The 18,268-nt window shown below is 34.7% G+C and overlaps 1 protein-coding gene across 5 annotated transcripts in view; it reads right to left on the bottom strand.

Moving 5' to 3' along the window:
* The window catches only part of PIK3CB (phosphatidylinositol-4,5-bisphosphate 3-kinase catalytic subunit beta), a 185,367-nt gene that overhangs the window by 48,118 nt on the left and 118,981 nt on the right, over positions 1-18,268 (bottom strand). For all 5 annotated transcript variants that reach the window (XM_036266197.1, XM_036266201.1, XM_036266199.1 and 2 more), the window contains exons 9-13: positions 16,020-16,271; positions 13,927-14,023; positions 11,316-11,446; positions 8,557-8,607; positions 198-386 (exon numbers count right to left, since the gene is read on the bottom strand). In XM_036266197.1, the coding sequence (XP_036122090.1) occupies positions 198-386; positions 8,557-8,607; positions 11,316-11,446; positions 13,927-14,023; positions 16,020-16,271 (720 nt within the window). The remainder of the gene's footprint in view (positions 1-197; positions 387-8,556; positions 8,608-11,315; positions 11,447-13,926; positions 14,024-16,019; positions 16,272-18,268) is intronic.

The raw sequence follows: 18,268 nt of genomic DNA, 5'->3' as shown, positions 1-18,268 counted from the left end.
AATCTGGAATTTTTAAATCTTGAAATTTTCTAGACTACTATTTAGATTATATGTAAGAGTTTAAAACCTCAAAATTTCTCCTGAAGAAAGTTATTCAACCTATTAAAATGTACCTATGTAGGAAAAGACAATTTATACAAAATCAACAATGTAATATATACTCCCAAAATGTGTCAACAGAAGTGAACTTTTGTTACCTGAGCAACATCCTCCAGTTTATTCCACTTGATCGACAGTAATAATTTTGGCAGTGACTGTGGGAAATTCTCTCTGCAGTCTTGCCGCAAAGTCCAAATAAGATCCATTTCATTTTCACACAGTTGAGACAAGGGATCCCTGTCCAAGATTTCCTTCAGTACAGCAAGAAACTTTTTTCCACCTCGGCTCTAAGAAAGTAAAATTACTCATTATAGAACTAAACTGTGCAAATATCCCTGACAAACACTTAGCAAATTTTATATAGTGAATCTGTAAACAATGCATAAGTTTTAACATGTGAGATACTTAAAAATCTAACTCCTCAAAAAAATTGATAAAGATGGATTCCGCTTTTAAAGACTTTTATTGTCAAATATAACATCTGTAAGCTAAGAATAAAGGAAAGAATTATTCTCAAACAGTTCTGAAAAAGAAAAAAATACCGTTTCCTAAAAATCCACATACGAACACTAGGTGGCAGAATTGCAATCTGGATTAAATAGAAGTCATTTATTATTTGAACTGAATTTCTTCTTTAATTTTCAGTTTCTATTTTAAAAAAATAAATAAAATAAAACAATCAAACAAAACGATAAACCAAACATATTAATTTTTAAACGAAAAGTAATAGAAGCCTACTTGGCTTAGAGCAGTGGTTCTCAACCTTTCTAATGGCCGTGACCTTTTAATACAGTTCCTCATGTTGTGGTGACCCCCAATAATAAAATTATTTTCGTTGCTACTTCATAATGGTAATTTTGCTACCATTATGTCTTAGGTGACCCCTGTGAAAGGGTCATTCGACTCCCAAAGGGGTCACGATCCACAGGTTGAGAACCACTGGCTTAGAGGCATAAAACAATTTAGATAAAGAGTTGAATCTTGGCCAAACACAAAAGAAGAAAAAAAATTATCTCACTTCCCTTCCCAATTATTATAAAAAAATACTAAAATAACGAAAAAGATCCATGCTAATTTTTGGATCTAGACTCTGAATTGCAGAGTCTTAAAGAAAAACGATACCAGTTAGGTCAAAACACATTAAACAAAGAAACGAACAAATACAAAAAATCCTCCACAGACTTATCTGACAAGATTCTGTATTTATATTCTGTTATTATATTACTTCGTACTTGACATTTGTTTTAAACTGGGATTCAATATAAACATTAAAATAAATTAAAAAGTCATTATTACTAATTTTCTAAATTAACAGATTCAAAATAGTATATGCTTATGTAAAAAAGAATGGGAGGTTCGATTTCTGGCCAGGGCACTCGCCCAGGTTGTAGACCTAATCCTCAGTGGGGGGTATGCAGGAGGTAGCCAATCAATGTTCTCATTGATGTTTCTCTCTCCCCCTCTCCCTAACTCTCTCTCTAAAAATAAATAAAGAAAAAAGGAAAGTTTAAAAAAAAAGACTGACACTATCCAACTTATGTAAAAATTAATGTTAAACACAAAACTACAAAATGCATAAAAGATTAACATAGGAGAAAATCTAGAGGACCTTGCATCTGGCAATGACTTTTTACATATAACACCAAATGTATAATTCTGCAAAAAAAGAATTGATAAAATGCACTTCATTAAATTTAAAATTATCTGCTCTGTGAAAGATACTGACAAGAGAATGAAAAGATAAGACACAGACTTGGAGAAAATACTTTTACAAAAGACTTATCTGATAAAAATAAATTAAAAACATCCAAAATATACAAAGAACTCTTAAAAATCGACTAAACTATGTGACAAAAACCTAAACAGACACCTCACCAAATAAAATAAACGAATGGCAAATAAGCATATAAAAAGATGCTTATCATCAAGTCATTAGGGAAATGCAAGTTAACAAAAATGAGATACAACTATACACCTATTAGTATAACCAAAATTCTGAACACTGACACCACCAAATGCTAGAGGTGGAGCAACTCTCATTCACTACTGGTGAGAATGCAAAATACTACAACCACTTAGGCAGGCAATGTGGTGGTTTCTTACAAAAATAAATATACTCTTATACAATCCAGGAATTATGCTCATTGGTACTTACCAAAAGAAACTAAAAAAGGCCGTGGCTGGTTTGGTTCAGTGGTTAGAGCATTGGCCCGAGGACCACAAAGTCCCTGGTTCGGTTCCCGCTAAGGGTATGTACCTCAGTTGCAGTTTGTCCCCACCCTGGTTGGGATCGTGTATCTCTCCTAACATCAATGTTTCTCTCTCTCTCTTCCAGCCTCGCTCCCTCCCACTCTATCTGAAGATAAATGCAAAAATATCCTCGAGTGATATAGTAGCTTTACTCAAAATTGCCAAAACCTGGAAGCACCAGGATGTCCTTCAGTGAGTTAATGTATAACATATACTGTAATACATATAGAACATGAAATATTATTTAGCACTAAAAGGAAATGAGCTATTATGCCATGAGAAGACATAAAGAAATGTATATTACTAAATGAAAGAAAACAATCTGAAAAGAGTATATACTGTACAATTCCAAATATATGACATCTGGAAAAGGCAAAACTATGGATACAGTAAAATAAAATCAGTGGTTGCCAGGGGCAGAAAATCGGGTGGTGGAATGAATAGGCAAACCATAGAGGGTTTGTAGACCAGAGAAAATACTCTCTACAATATTATAACGAAGGATATATGTCATTAGACATTTGTCCAAATCCATCCAATGCACAACACCAAGAGTGAACCCTAAGGTAAACTACAAACTTTGGGTGATTGTGATGTGTCAATGTAGGTTCAGTCTTGGTAACATATGTAACATTCTAGGGGGTAATGTTGAAAATGGGGGAGACTATATGCATGTATTGAAGCAGGGGATGTATGGGGAATCTCTGTACCTTCTTAATTTTCTTGTGACCCTAAAACTGCTCTTAAAATGCATGCACACACACACACACTAGCACTCACAAAGACTCTGCATGGTTACAATGGTTTTATATTCAGAGCATTGGCTTAAAAAGGGTATACTCGATTTTACAAATTTGCCTTAGGTTTCTCTTAAAAGTGATCTGAAAAGTCAGAATCTGAAATTGAAACTCCTACATCAATTGAAACTTGTTACTGCCAACATCCCAGTATAAAAAATGTTCATGGCAGAGAGAGGCAGACTTGCTGTTAAATTCTGCAAAAAGCCAGCAGACCTACTGTAATTTCATGGATCAAAATTAGACTTTACAGATCTACTGTAAGTAAATATCCCAGAGAGCTGGGAGTATATTAAGAGGAGAGAGCATGGAGTTGGATATATAACTGTACTGTGATTGTTTACTGAGCTATGAAAAACACAGTACTGAATAATGCCAAGGTAAAAACAATCAACTACCAGGAAGTGGCAGGAAGCCCAACAAAACACAAAATCTTACATTCCTTTACAAAACCCAAAACAATCAGTAATGAAAAATTATATTGTACAGTGTAACTGATGAACTTATACATATGTTCAAATGCTTGAATTAAAATAAAATAAGGAAAAATCATAGTTGAAAGCAATAAAAATTATCACCCATATTCTCTAATTTGCTTTTCTTTATGGTTAGATTTTTCAAAAACACACACATATAATAATAGTGACTACTAACCAAAATAAAACAAAACATATAAACCTTGCTATAAGCACATTTTTTGAAAAAAGAAGAAGACTATCGTTCTTTCCCCTTCACAATGGAAAGGGCTGGAAAACACATCTCCCATATTCAGAGGGTCTGGAGACTCAACCAGTGTGTTTAGTTACGTGCTTGCAGTGGACCGAATTAACCACTTGTTGGCCAGATGGGGGGTGGATTTGACCAACATGTAGCTGGGAGAGTGAATACAAATAAATGGAATTGAGTAAATAAGTAAGTATGTTGAGGTTAACAGGAATCCAGATCTCTCACTGTCAGAAGAGAAAATTAAAAATATGGAAAGTCAGCCTTGGCGGGTGTGGCACTGTCCCATGCACTGAAAGATTGCCAGTTCAATTCCTGGTCAGGGAACATGCCCAGGTAGGAGGCTCAATCCAGGTAGGGGGTGTGCAGTAGACAGCTGATCAATGTTTATCTCTCCCTTTCACTTTCTCCTCTCTAAAAATCAATTAAAAAAACTTAAAAAATATATATGGAAAGTCAAAGGCTAGAAAATATCCTGTGGTGTTGATCCAAATTAGAGGCACTTATAAGAACTCATGGTTTTTAATAGATAAAGAAATATAACTTTGTGCTCGTATTTACCCAAATATATGCAAACACAGATATACATATATTACCTCACTATTTCATGAAAAGGCCTAAATGCAATTGCATGCCAACAACAATGAGGTATCTGAGTCTCCAGAGCTAGGATTCTTAATACTCTTCAAAAATAAAAGGAATCAGTGAGTGATCCCAAAACTGGAATAGAGAAAACAACTGATGAGCCTAGAACATTCTGTTGTATCAAAAAAAAAGAAATGCGACCTGGATGGGTGGCTCGGCTGGTGGGAGCATCATCCCATACATCACAAAGTTGCAGGTTTGATTCCCAGCTAGGGTACGCACCTAGGTTGTAGGTTTGATCCCAGTTGGGGCAAGTACAGGAGGCAATCAATTAATGTTTCCCTCTCACATCAATGCTTCTCTATCTCTTTCTCTCACCTTTCCTCTCTCTCTAAAAATAAAAAACGTGCTCGGGTGAGGATTAAAAAAAGAATAAGAAAGAGAAGGAAGGGAGGGAGGGAGGGAGGGAGGGAGGGAGGGAAGGAGGGAGGGAGGGAGGGGAAAAAAAGAAAAGAAAATGCTCAAAGAATGATAGAGACATGTGAAAGACACAGGAGAGAGCTTGAATGGGTTGCCACTGGCCAAATATGAGTCATTTGAACATCAAAATAAATGCTTAAATTATAAGTCACTAAATAAAATGAAAAATCATAAAGCCATATTACCGTAGGTTAAAAAAAAAGAATGAATAAATATATAAAGAAGAAAATCTCTATCTTATGGTATAAGCCAACTAAATAAATCCAATAGGAAAAATTTTGAAAATCAGCACTTGGCAAACCATTGTAATAATATTAATTCAAGCAAACTATATTAATAAATATTAAAACTGGGTAAAAATCTGATGTGAGCCCAGCCAGTGTGGCTCAGTGGTTGAGCACTGACCCATGCACCAAGAGGTCGCCGGTACAATTTCCAGTCAGGGCACATGCCCAGGTTGTGGGCCCAATCCCCAGTGGGGGACATGCGAGAGGCAGCCAATAGATGTTCTCTCTTATCAATGATTCTCTCTTTCTCCCTCTCCCTTCCTCTCTAAAAATCAATAAAGAAAAAAAATTTGATGTAAAATAGGATGTCTAGAGTCAAAATATTTCTCCATAAAATACTAACTTTATAGAGAAAAACCTAGTAGATCAAGTGATAACAATTAACATCAACATTAATTGAACAAACTGACATTGTTGTTTCCTTCTACAGGATTCATTCTAAAAATGGATAGCTGGAATCTATTGAGTGACATTCTACTAAGTAACTGGCTTGTATTCTTAAAAAGAAAGTCAGAGTCATTAAAAATAGGAAAGGCTGAGCAACTGTTTTAGGCTGGAGGAAACTAAAGACACATAACAATGAAATGCAACAAGTAATCCTGCCCCTATTAAAGGATGTCCCTAATAAAGGATGTTATTGAGACAACTGGCTAAATTTGAATGGAAGGTGTGGTTTAGACAAAAGAACTATATCCATATTATTTTTCTGATTTTTATGAATAGATCCTGGTTAAGTTTGAGAATGTTCTTGATTTTAGGAAATACACACCAAAGAATTAAGGGGTAAACTTTCAGTAACGATGGCAGCGTAAGTAGACACTCACCTCCTCCCACAATCACATCAAAATTACAACTACAGAACAACCATCATTCAGAACCACCTGAAATCGAGCTGAATGGAAGTCCTACAACTATGAAATTAAAGAAGTCACATCAACCACTGGCTGGTTTGGTTCAGCGGTTAGAGTGTTGGCCTGCAGACCAGAGTCGCAGGTTCAAATGCTGTCAAGGGCATGTGCCTCGGTTTCAGTTCAATTCCTGACCCTGGTTGGGGTCATGCAGGAAGCAACCAATTTACATGTCTCTGTCTCTCTCTCTCACTCCCTCCCTCCCACTCTACCTAAAATATCAATGGAAAAATATCCTCGGATAAGGATTAACAAAATTAAATAAATAAAATAATGTGACACCTTTTTTGTCTACTGAATTAGCATATTAAAAGGGTTGGCAGGAATGCAAATATTAGGAACTCTTCCACATTTTGGGTGAGGTTGTAAATTTTCCATCTTTTATGGTATGCAATTTGGCAGACTTCTTATAAAAAGGGCACATATCTTTTGATCTAATAATTCCATTTTTAGGAATCCATCCTATAAAACACATATTTGTATAAAGAAGTGTGTTCAAGATATTCATCGCAACACTGTTTTAGTGGAGATTAGTTGGAAATAAGCAAAACTTCCATCAATATGTAATGGATACTAATAATTAATGCCATGGAAGGTTAAGAAAGCTTAACATACAGACATGACAAGCTCCACAAAATGCATTAAATAAAAAAGGGAGAGATTATATAATAAAGCTCTCATTGATTTTTTTTATAAAGAATATTGATATTTACACATAAAGGTATGTAAATTCATACATAGCATTAGGATTGGTAGCTACAAGCTAAACTGTTTACATAGTTATCTCTGAGGAGGCAAGTTGCTAGGAGTTACAGGGGAAAAAAATTTTTCATTTTTGTTCTCACAATTTATCTACTATACTACATACCTAATTTTAAAAACGGGGGGGTACATCAAACCTGGGCAAGAATATTGGAGCAATATTAAAACTAATAAAAGCTAACTAAAAATAGCCATTAGAATGAAGATATTCCTATATAACTGTTATCTCTTAACTTAAACTATAATTACCTGTTTCAGTAATTGCCTGACTCATAAATGTATAGTTGTAATAAACTTCTTTTGCTTCCTTACAGAGAACTACTCTTAAATTATTTGTAAGTAGCAGATAAGTTGCACTAGAGTGCTATAGAAATTTTTGACAATTCTAATGGCAAAGCAGAAGACAACCTGGGCCAGACATTTCTCCAAGTAGCCAACATTAAAGAGTGCTTTGATTCCATTGCAAATGATAAAAATATATACTTTATCTCCATTTTGCCTGGTGACCTCTATACACCAATCTATACCGAATGACTTTACTGAAAAGGGCTTTACACTTAAAAGTTGTAAACTGATGACATGAAAAGAGAGTATCAGATCAGAACTCAGCAAAGCACTGAGCTAAAAACAGAAAGTTAAATTAAAATCTATAGATGGTAGAAATATCACACACACACACACACACACACACACACACACACACACACACAATGAGCTAACTAAAAGTAATCTGTTTTGTCGTATTTGGGCAGAAAAAAATGGGCATAGTATGTGTGTCAGAGACTGCTGTTGTTTCTTCAATATGCATCCTCTTCTTCTTCCTTTAGTAATTAGCCAAGCACATGACTGCCCAGTTAAAGACTACATTTCCCAGCCTCACCTGTAGTTAGGGATGGCAAGGTGACCAAGTTCTAGCTAATTAGATGTAACCAGAATTGAGGCATGTCAATGATATTCTCAGAAAGAATGAGTATGGCCTCTAGTCTTGCTTTCACTGTTCTGCCTATAGGAAACTCAAGCATCAATATTAAACCATGAGATAGAAACTATATATTCAACATGGCAGCACCCCAAGATAGAAGAAACCTGGGTTCCTGCCACTGTGAAGCCTGGTTATATATCTGCTCTGTTACATGAGAGAGAAAAAAGGCAAATCACCACCTCCTGCCCTGGCTGGTGTGGCTCAGTTGGTTGAACTCTGTCCTGAGCACTAAAAGGTCACTGGTTCGATTCCCAGTCAGGGCACATGCCCAGGTTGTGGGTTTGGTCCCAGGTCCGGGTGAATGTGGGAGGCAACCAATCGACATTTCTCTCTCTCTCCCCCTCTCCCTTCTTCTCTCTCTAAAATCAATAAAAACACATTTTTGAGAAAGAAAGAAAATTACAGCCTCCTAATTCAACTGAGAGGTGTCATAGCATCCCTTACAAACTAGCTGCTGAACTCATGTTTACCTCAGAAAAGGCCTTACCACTGAACACAGATCACCTACAGACAGCTGCCATTTAACAAAACATTAGTTATGTACATACAATCACAGACTAATCACTAATCTTGCATATAAATATGGTCTTCTGTAAGTTCACTGCCATAAATGAGATGAAGGTAGCTAACAATGAGCACAACTTTATAATAAGAAAGGATCATTTTAAAACCTTGATACTTACTGATACATTAGCACTATCGCTGCTTGCAATCTCAGCTGCCTTTTCGATAATCTGTTTAAAAAGATTTTAAAAATCAATTTTGGCTCTTGTAACTGTAAAATTTTAAATATAAATGACTATATTTGTACTTAGACTACATATAGTGTGGCATTTCTATGTTTTATAATGTAAACAAAAGTTTTAAATGCAAAATTGTATTATGCAGTGATTCACAATTGTCAAACTCCTGACAACTGGGAATCAAGGACATTACTATAAGGGACTGGACTCCAAGGATTCACTAGGATTGTCTGTAGATAAAATGAGCAGTGGCTTGCATATGGGTGTGGAAAATATTTTTAAATATAGGTAAATGTCTTCTGATTAAGAAAATAAAAAGGTATGTAAGAATTACTGAAGATAGAATAAGTTTTGTCATTTGTCCTCATGTTTTTCCCTAAATAAACAGATATCAAAAGTATCAAGTAATGTCAAATGGGAGCCTAAAAATAATTTTCAAATTAAGTTCAAAAGGGTTCTAATTCTTGAAAAGATGAAACCCCACAGGTCCAGGAAGATCAGTGATAAACAATCTGAAAATCTATATCCGAGTTAGGTAAACTTAAACTAATAATTTGTCTGTATCCTCAAGTGTAAAATGTAATGATAATTCTCAACCTATTTCATAGAGTTGTTACAATGATAACATGAGATTATGGTTATTATAATTAAGCAATAAAAATAAAATTGATTTGAAAAGAACAATGTACGCAAGTGATTATAGCAAAAAAAAACCATGGGGAACTTTCACTTTTTATATCTGTATTATCTGATTTGGTGTTTACAATGATCATATAAAAATTATACTATTAAAGTAAACCCAATAAGTATAAATATATTTAAACATATTTAAAGACTAAAATCTCCATCCCAAGTTGATCGTCAAAGGCAAAAAAAAGTTTAGTGACTAATTACAGATGACTTAAGCAATGTTAAAATAAAACATTTTTTAAAATCTAGACTTCTGCCCTGGCCAGTTTGGCTCAGTGGTTAGAGTGTCGGCCTGTAGACCAAAGAGTCCCGGTTTCGATTCTAGCCAAGGGCACATACCTTGGTTGTGGTTAGTCCCTGGCCCCAGCTGGAGTCGTGCAGGTGGCAACCAGTCGATGTGTCTCTCTCACATGGACGTTTCTCTCTCTCTCTCTCCTCCCCTCCCCTCGCTCTCCCTCTCTTCCACTCTGCCTGGAGGTATATGTAAAAATATCAAGTGAAGATTAAAAATCGAATTAAATTTAAAAACTAGACTTCTTCGGAAATATTAGGTTAAAAACATTTATATTTGCACAGGATGTTATATTTGTAAAAATGCTTCAAGAAGCATCTCATCACCCTAGCCGGTTTGGCTCAGTGGTTAGAGCATCAGCCTGCGGTCCAGAGAGACCCAGGTTTGGTTCCCGCTAAGGGTACGTACCTTGGTTGCAGTTTGTCCCAGGCCATGGTTGGTTGTGCGGGTGGCAACCACTCGATGTGTCCCTTTCACGTCGATGTTTCTCTCTCTCTTCCTCTCTCTCCCTCCCACTCTATCTGAACAAAAGATGGAAAAATGTCCTTTGGTGAGGATAAAAAAAAAATAGGAAGCATCTCATCTAACTAAAAAAATATTATAACTGCTGAACACCCCATAATTGAACACAAAAACAGGCAGAGCTAGAACAACTATTCCATTACTATTATAAGGAGTAAAGCCATGACATAAATGTAATGGATGAGTCAAATGTACCTTTTTTTTTATTCAATGTACACTAAGGTATAGGGCTCCTGACATATTTAGAATTTCTACTGTAATAATCAAATTATTATTGATAAGAAAAACATTTTATAAGTTTGAAATAAAAAGTTACTTCTTAGGTGGGCAAATTCAATTAAAATGAAAGTAAAGGAAGAAACATCAAGTTACATAAATTTAATTTACATACTACTTTTAAAGGCTACTCTACAGGTCTGGCAATGATGAACATTAAAACACAATTAAGTTAATTGGTAGATTAATTTAAATACCATTTAGTGTAACATCAATTTTTAAAGGTAGCTGCTTCTCAAATGGATTAAGGAAATAAAGAAACATTATTATTTCAGAATTTGCTCAAAGATTTCATCATAAAAATCAGCATCAATCATACCTGAAACAAAGATGCCAAACCTGAAGATAAAATAGAGCTATGTTTTAAGTTCCCAAGAGACACTCTTCTTATCCCCAAACATGCAGCTTCATACTAAGGAAATGCATTTAGAAATAAAAATCCTTGCTATAGATTCTACACAAATAACAGTACCTTAGGAAATCTTACTAATAGTAATAATCAACATAAATCATCTTTTCTTTGAATCACAATTCTAACGCAGCAGTGATTACATCTTTAATCACTGAACATGCTGGCATGTTTTACTATACATTTCACATGTTCTGAATTACATCTAAATGCATTTATAGCCCTCTTAAATTGGAAAAAAAAAAAAAAACCCCTCTGAGAACAATTCTGATTTCTTCATGTTATAAATGAGAAACCTGAACTCCAAGGATCTGTGACAAAGCCAGGACTAAACAGAATTGGGTCCCTGTTCCGTAGTCTTTCCTTTCATCCAAGCTGTCAATTTATGTATGTGATGTTTTGAAAAAGAAACAGAAGTAGACATATAGAGTTTATACTATAAACATATAGAGCCAGGAACTAGTAATTCAGTTATTTCATACATAGTGGCCCTTTAAATAATTATCTTACCTTATCAAAGGGAGGGTAATAATAAGGTTGTTTTTTATTCTCTGGGAATTTGATATGCAAAGCTGTTGCATTTTCAGTATATGGATTTGTTTGAACAGTTCCCATTGGATTCAACATTTCTTCAAGTTCATCTAAAACATGCAAATAATTTTGATTCTTAAAATACAGTTTTGAAACTAAAATAAAAACCTTAATGGAATTCAACCATAAAATGATTTAAAAAGTGTGTCACCGAAGGATATTTGGCAAATGATTTTATCAGTTAGCCTCTAATTTTCTGTTAATGCTTGGCACAAAATTTGAATCTGAATTTATAGACATGTTGGGGAGAGAAAAAAAACTGCTCTCTCTTCATCAAAATTAGGGGCCCACAGGAATAATTATTTCATTATTATTGGTAGATTTCTTAATCACATGTAATCTGATTTCCATGGTCATCACAGTACTCAAACTGATATTTTTAAGTCATCAATGATATTCCTTTTGACGAACAATGTTCCTTTATTATCCCATAACTACTGCTACAGTTAAACACCTTCTCTGGTAGTTTCTGTAACACTCCAAGTGGTAAGTCATTTAACCGCACCAACTGCTTCTTTCTTCAAGGCTCTCCTTCCTCTTCTCTACCACTCTAAATATAGCCCATGCACAGAACTGTACATGGGAATCTTAGAATTTCAGGGTTGTCATAAAACCCTGGAGTTCATATAACTTTTTCATGTCACAGATACGCAAAATGTTGAAGACACGAAACTCAAGATGAGAGACGAGAGCTAGCCTCCCCTCTCTGAACTAATTCTTATACTGAGTTTTAATAGTTATTCTCTCTGTACTTCCTGAGAAGTCTGTCAATGCCTAATATCCAGACAGACAGTATACAAAATCAGAATTATCTCACAAAGCTAGAAAATCTTTTCAAAAATTTACAAGTTTCAGCTACTTAATTTTCTGCTTACCTTTTTTTAACACTCATTTCAAAGACGCCATTTTCACTGGACTGAAGCAATTCTCATCATTTATACACTTTAAAAGCTACCCTCTCAGCAAATTATGATCCTATGTGTGCTAACTAGTAGCATTATATGTATTTATACTACCAACTGAAATCTATCTAAAGTCAAATGTAGCATTTTAGTATCCTTATCTGCCTCAAACTTATGGAGGTAACCTTGCTTAAAACTGATCATAAAAAAAAGGCACTCAGATATATTACAAATGGAGAGTACAAATTGGTACTAACTCTAAGAGAACAATTTGGAATTATTTATCAACATTACAAATGTATTTCTTCTTTGACGCAATAAACCTATCTCTGGAATTTACCTTAGATATATACTTGCACATAAGCAAGGTTATTCATTATAACTGTTAAAACTATCAAAAGATAACTCTGTTTTAAGAAATAGCAGCAGCTCTCTATGTAGAGAGAAAAGGTTAAAAGGGCAAAGAGCAGAACACTACATAGAATATACTATTTTATGGAATAGGGAAAAACTAAAAACCTACTTTTATATTTTCTAGTGTATGCATGAAAAGTTCTAGAAAGACACAAAAGCAACCAATAAATGTGATCATATACTTTTTAATGATGACCTAGGAACTCTAGAAAATATTCTTTTATTTATAAAATAATATTATTTGTAGTTCATTTCTGGCTTGCTCCCAACTGGGATAAACGTGACAATTCTAGAGCTGATACATGCAGAGTAAATGTTTTCATTTATTATTTTTCATCTTACATTTTGTTAGAGATAAAGTTAAATTCATGGTATGCCTAGTTAATACCACCAAAATTTGTTCTAAAAATACCAGTCAAGTTGCTTGATGATTCTGGAGAACATGTGTGAGTCTAAATTAAGACTTTCAAAAAAAAAGTATATTGCTGAAATGCATAATTTTCACTCTGTGAGACTACAGTTCCTCTTAAGAAATGTATACGTGCACACTGCTCTCCTACATTTGGGGATTAATGTGATTAGTGAAAATTATTGCAAGTCTATGCAGGAAAGGATATTCTTCCCATATTAGTGAATGTTTCTTCTACTAGTATAGAAATTGAGTACAGCCCTGGCCGGTTTGGCTCAGCGGTTAGAGCGTTGGCCTGCGGTCCGGAGAGACCCAGGTTCGGTTCCCGCTAAGGGCACGTACCTCGGTTGCAGTTTGTCCCCGGCCCTGGTTGGTCGTGTGGGTGGCAGCCACTCGATGTGTCCCTTTCACATCGATGTTTCTCTCTCTCTCTCCCTCCCACTCTATCTGTACAAAAATTGGAAAAATGTCCTCGGGTGAGGATAAAAAAAAAAAAAATTGAGTACAACTAGGAAGAATAAAGAAAATACAATGTTTATAAAAAGACATTATTCCTTAGGAGAATTTCTCAAAAACCTATAAATATAAGTTGTTTGCAGTGAGAATACATTCACTGAAATAACAATGTATGCACAAATCACTTTTTGAATATATTAAAATAATGTATGAAAATTTGTTTTAAAATAAACAAGATACAAATGATTTATTTTACTAAACTGAGAGAATATTCAGTCATAAAGAAACATTACCTAGTCTACATGCCAAAGTTATTCTTTAACACTAAGAATTAGAAGGTAAATCTTACCGGGAAATGAAGACCAGCTGTGTAATATTATGTCTCCAGATCTCAATTGTCCTTTAAAGTCAAAAACCATTGTATTTACCCAAGCTACAGGATAATGCTGTTGAAAAAGATACCAATGCATAAATACATTAAGAATGAATTTTAAGATGTAAACATGTACATGGCCCTTTGTTCTAAAAATCTTAGTGCTAGAAATTTTTAGAATTCTAGACGATTTCCCAAAGAAACCATCCAATAAAAACAACAAAAAAGTTCAATGTATTTACAATGGTTGAAGAAAACCCTAAAAGCAAGTTAAAGATTTACTATAAAATAGTATATCCAGCCCTGGTCAGTTTGGCTTAGCAGTTAGAGTGTCAGCACTCGGACCAAAAGGTTCAATTTCCAGTCAAGGGCACGTAGCTGGGTTGCAGGTTCCATCTCTCTCTCTTTCCCTCCCTCCCTCTCTAAAAATTAATGGAAAAACACACTCGGGTGAGTAATAAATAAATAAATAGTATATCTAAAAACTGAAATGTTTACTGTACAGCCATTGAAAATGATGAGGAATATTTAATGATTCAAGATAATATTTGTGATACATTGTCAGGTTGTATGTTTTAAGAGCTTTAAGCATATATAATCAGGAGAAGACAATGTCCCCAGGTATCATTGAATATATTTATATATTTTTTAAAGGAAGCACCAAACTGATAGGACTTTTATATAGACAATTAGACAATTAATTACCTAGGTCTGTGTATCAAAAACTTATTAAGCCTGGTCTGTGTGACTCAGTGGATTGAGCGTCATCCCATGGACTGAAAGGTCCCAGTTCATTTCCTTGTCAAGGCACATGCCTGGGTTGTGGGCTCGATCCCCAATAGGGGGTGTGTAGGAGGCAGCAGATCAATGTTTCTCTCTCACATTGATGTTTCTCTCTCTCTCTCAAAAATCAATAAAAACATATTTTTTCTTTATCCTCACCCGAGGACATTTTTGCATTTTATCTTTAGATAGAGTGGGGGGGAGGCATTGATGTGAGAGAGACACACCGAGTGATTGCCACCCACACGACCGCAACCAGGGCCAGGGATAAATTGCACCCGAGGCACATGCCCTTAGTGGGAACCAAACCCGGGCCTCTCTGGACTGCAGGCCGACACTCTAATTGCTGAGCCAAAGTGGCCAGGGCAAGAAAAACATATTTTACAAAAAAAAAACACCTTATTAATACTCAAATGCTTTGAGTAAAAAAAATTCTATTATCAATAGGAGAAAAACACTATGAACGTAACTCTTATGTGAATTTTCTTCATGAGAATTTTGAAAAAATTAGAATAATTAGAGATAATATAATCTGATGTTAATAGGATATAAATCCATGTAAATAAATGTCATAATCAAGTTTTTTAAGGTATAAAGTTCAGTGTCTCCATCTCTCAAAACAAAACTTTTCATAAAGAAGAAAAATAAAAAAGAATTAACTAACTATATTATATGGTAGAGAATATGAGGAAAAAAACGCACCATTCTTTATCCACAATTTCAAAATCAAAGGAACTCAAGACTATTGATTTGTTCATAATTCATTTGACAGTTAAAAAAAAAAGAGCAGAAATAACATGAAATTAAGAGTCTTCTTTTGACTCACTTAATGTGAATATTCATATACTTTATTTGGAGATACAGATGCATTTGATTACATATTTGTGTCCCAGACCCCCAAGGTGTGCTGAGGGACATACGACGACGATCTATAATCTTTCTAAAATGCACAAAATCCTGAATTCTCAAACATATGTGGTACATGAAATTTTAGTTAACAGAATGTGAACCTGTAATTTCTTTAAATTTCCTTTTTCTTTTTCATCTGTGTCTCCTAAAAAGTATAACATTTATAATAGAGAAGTTATTGACATTTACTAAAATAAATCTGCCAAATGAATGAGCAGAACATGATAAGGGAAATTGTCTTTTAGAACTCAGTTCTTAGGGACCGAAGTTATATGATATAATGTCACCCATATTACTCAATTATGTTAAAAGGTCTTAAAATTATTCCATTACCATATTATTCCATTTTTTAAATTCAAAAGTTAGTATATAATTACCACTTTCCCAGATTTCCTGATGGTCTGATACTTAGAGGCATTAATAGTTTTAGTTGATTTCTTTGTTTTCACTTTATCCAAAACTGCATAAACAGCAAAACATAATCTAGCCATTCGTGGCAGGTCACAAGTATTAATATCAAATTCCAGTGGTTCATTCCAAATATGATCATTTTTCCCTGATATCTCTGAGCTTACGATGGTTTTACACAGGAGTTCAGTACCATGAAAAAGGCCAGCCCTGACATGAACCTGTAATGAGGGAGACAAAAACAAATACAGAATCATGAATACTACACCACTGATGCACCTCTAATTTTGGAGAATGAAGAAACATATACTGGGAGAAGAAGCGCCTCAACTCCAGAAAAGACTACTTGCCCACAGAAGCACCAGACTGTGATTAATCAGTGTATTATTAAACTGTTTAACCTATTTTTCACTTACTAAGTAGACCAGCTAAAAAATGCTAGGGGCCTCAATGATCTGAAGAAACCAAGACCATAGGCATAAAAACTACCATCATATGCTTTACTTTCACTGATTTCATTTAGTTGGGGTCTTCTCTTACTCTTCTGTATAGTTGGGAAGGAAGGGATAGATAAAATGTCTCCATAAGTCTTACTTCTAAATAATTTACAAATTGTTCCTTATAAGTAGCCAAATAAAGATATTCTATCCACATTTATGATTATCCTACACATCATTATCTTTCCTTTTTTCCAAAGACTTGTGTCCAGAGTGATGCTGGACATATGTAAAATGTTCCCAAAAACTTTACTTAGTTATCTATATAATTTTTTTTGAAAAAACAAAAACAAAAACAAAACCATGGTCTAATTATCTCCAATTTAAAGGTGAGTAAGTGGTAAAAGTAGAACTAAAAATAGTACTAACACAGAAACTGACTCAATGAAATATATTAAAGTCAAATGTTTTTATATCAGTTATTCAGATGAGACATCAGCACATGGTAGTACCCAAATATTTACTGAATAAATGAATATCTATGTGGATTTATTTAGGTTTGTCTTTCTTGACTTAAGAAGCTTATCAACAGCAACTTCTAAAAAAGTTACTATCCTAATTTTGAGAAGATAGACACCTAATAATATCTATATTATCTATAAATATTAAAACATTTTAAATAGTAATATAAATTTCTGAATATTGATTCAATTTTAAAAATGATTATACACATAAAACACACTTTGCATCTTTTGTATGACAGAATGGAAATTAGAAATTTGGGGATAAAAATAGTACTCAATTCTCTCTCTCACTGACCTTAAAATTTATAAATTAACCACTTTATGTATATAAGCTATAAATACAGTTTATTCAGAAAAATTACAAATTTTAAAATGACTTATTTTTCAACATTATTGTGATAAAGCCAAGCTACTTATAATAAATTGCTGAGATTGCCCTGGCCAGTTTGGCACAGTGGTTAGAGTGTTGGCCCGTGGACCAGAGTGTCCCAGGTTTGGTTCCTGCTAAGGGCACATATCTCGGTTGCAGTTTGTCCCTGGCCCTGGTTGGGGTCGTGTGGGTGGCAACCAATCAATGTGTCTCTAACACATCGATGTTTCTCTCTCTCTCTTCCTCCCTCTCTCCTTCCTACTCTATCTGAAGATAAAATGCAAAAATGTCCTCGAGTGAGGATTAAAAAAAAAAGAAAAAGAAACTGATGAGCTTAAAAACAGAGAAATACAACCAAGCAAGAGCCCATTATGTAATAAGTAAACAATAAATGTTAATATTTAAAAAGCAAAACAAGCCCTGGCTGGTTTGGCTCAGTGGTTAGAGCATTGGACTGTGGTCCAGAGAGATCCGCGTTCAGTTCCCCCTAAGGGCATGTACCTTGGTTGCAGTTTGTCCCGGCCCTGGTTGGGTTGTGCGGGTAGCAGCCACTCGATGTGTCCCTTTCACGTCGATGTCTCTCTCTCTCTCTCTCTCTCTCTCTCTCTCTCTCTCTCTCTCGCTCCCCCTCTCCCGCTCCCGCTCCCTCTCTCGCTCCCACTCTATCTGAACAAAAAATGGGGAAATGTCCTCGGGTGAGTATTAAAAATAAAAAAATTTTAAAAAGCAAAACAAAATGCTAGTTATAATTTCATCAAACAACTTCTAGCAAAATTCTGAAGGAATGAAGTAAAATTAAGATTCAGCTAGGTATAAACCTCTACAAAACATACACACACAAAAAAACTCAAGTATGATGGAAACAGAAACAGTAAAGGGTGTGACCT

This window comes from Molossus molossus, unplaced genomic scaffold (genome assembly GCF_014108415.1).
Source record: "Molossus molossus isolate mMolMol1 unplaced genomic scaffold, mMolMol1.p scaffold_m16_p_18, whole genome shotgun sequence".
NCBI lineage: Eukaryota > Metazoa > Chordata > Mammalia > Chiroptera > Molossidae > Molossus > Molossus molossus.
The sequence above is the reverse complement of the archived record's forward strand: the minus strand, read 5'-3'. Positions and strand labels throughout refer to the sequence as shown.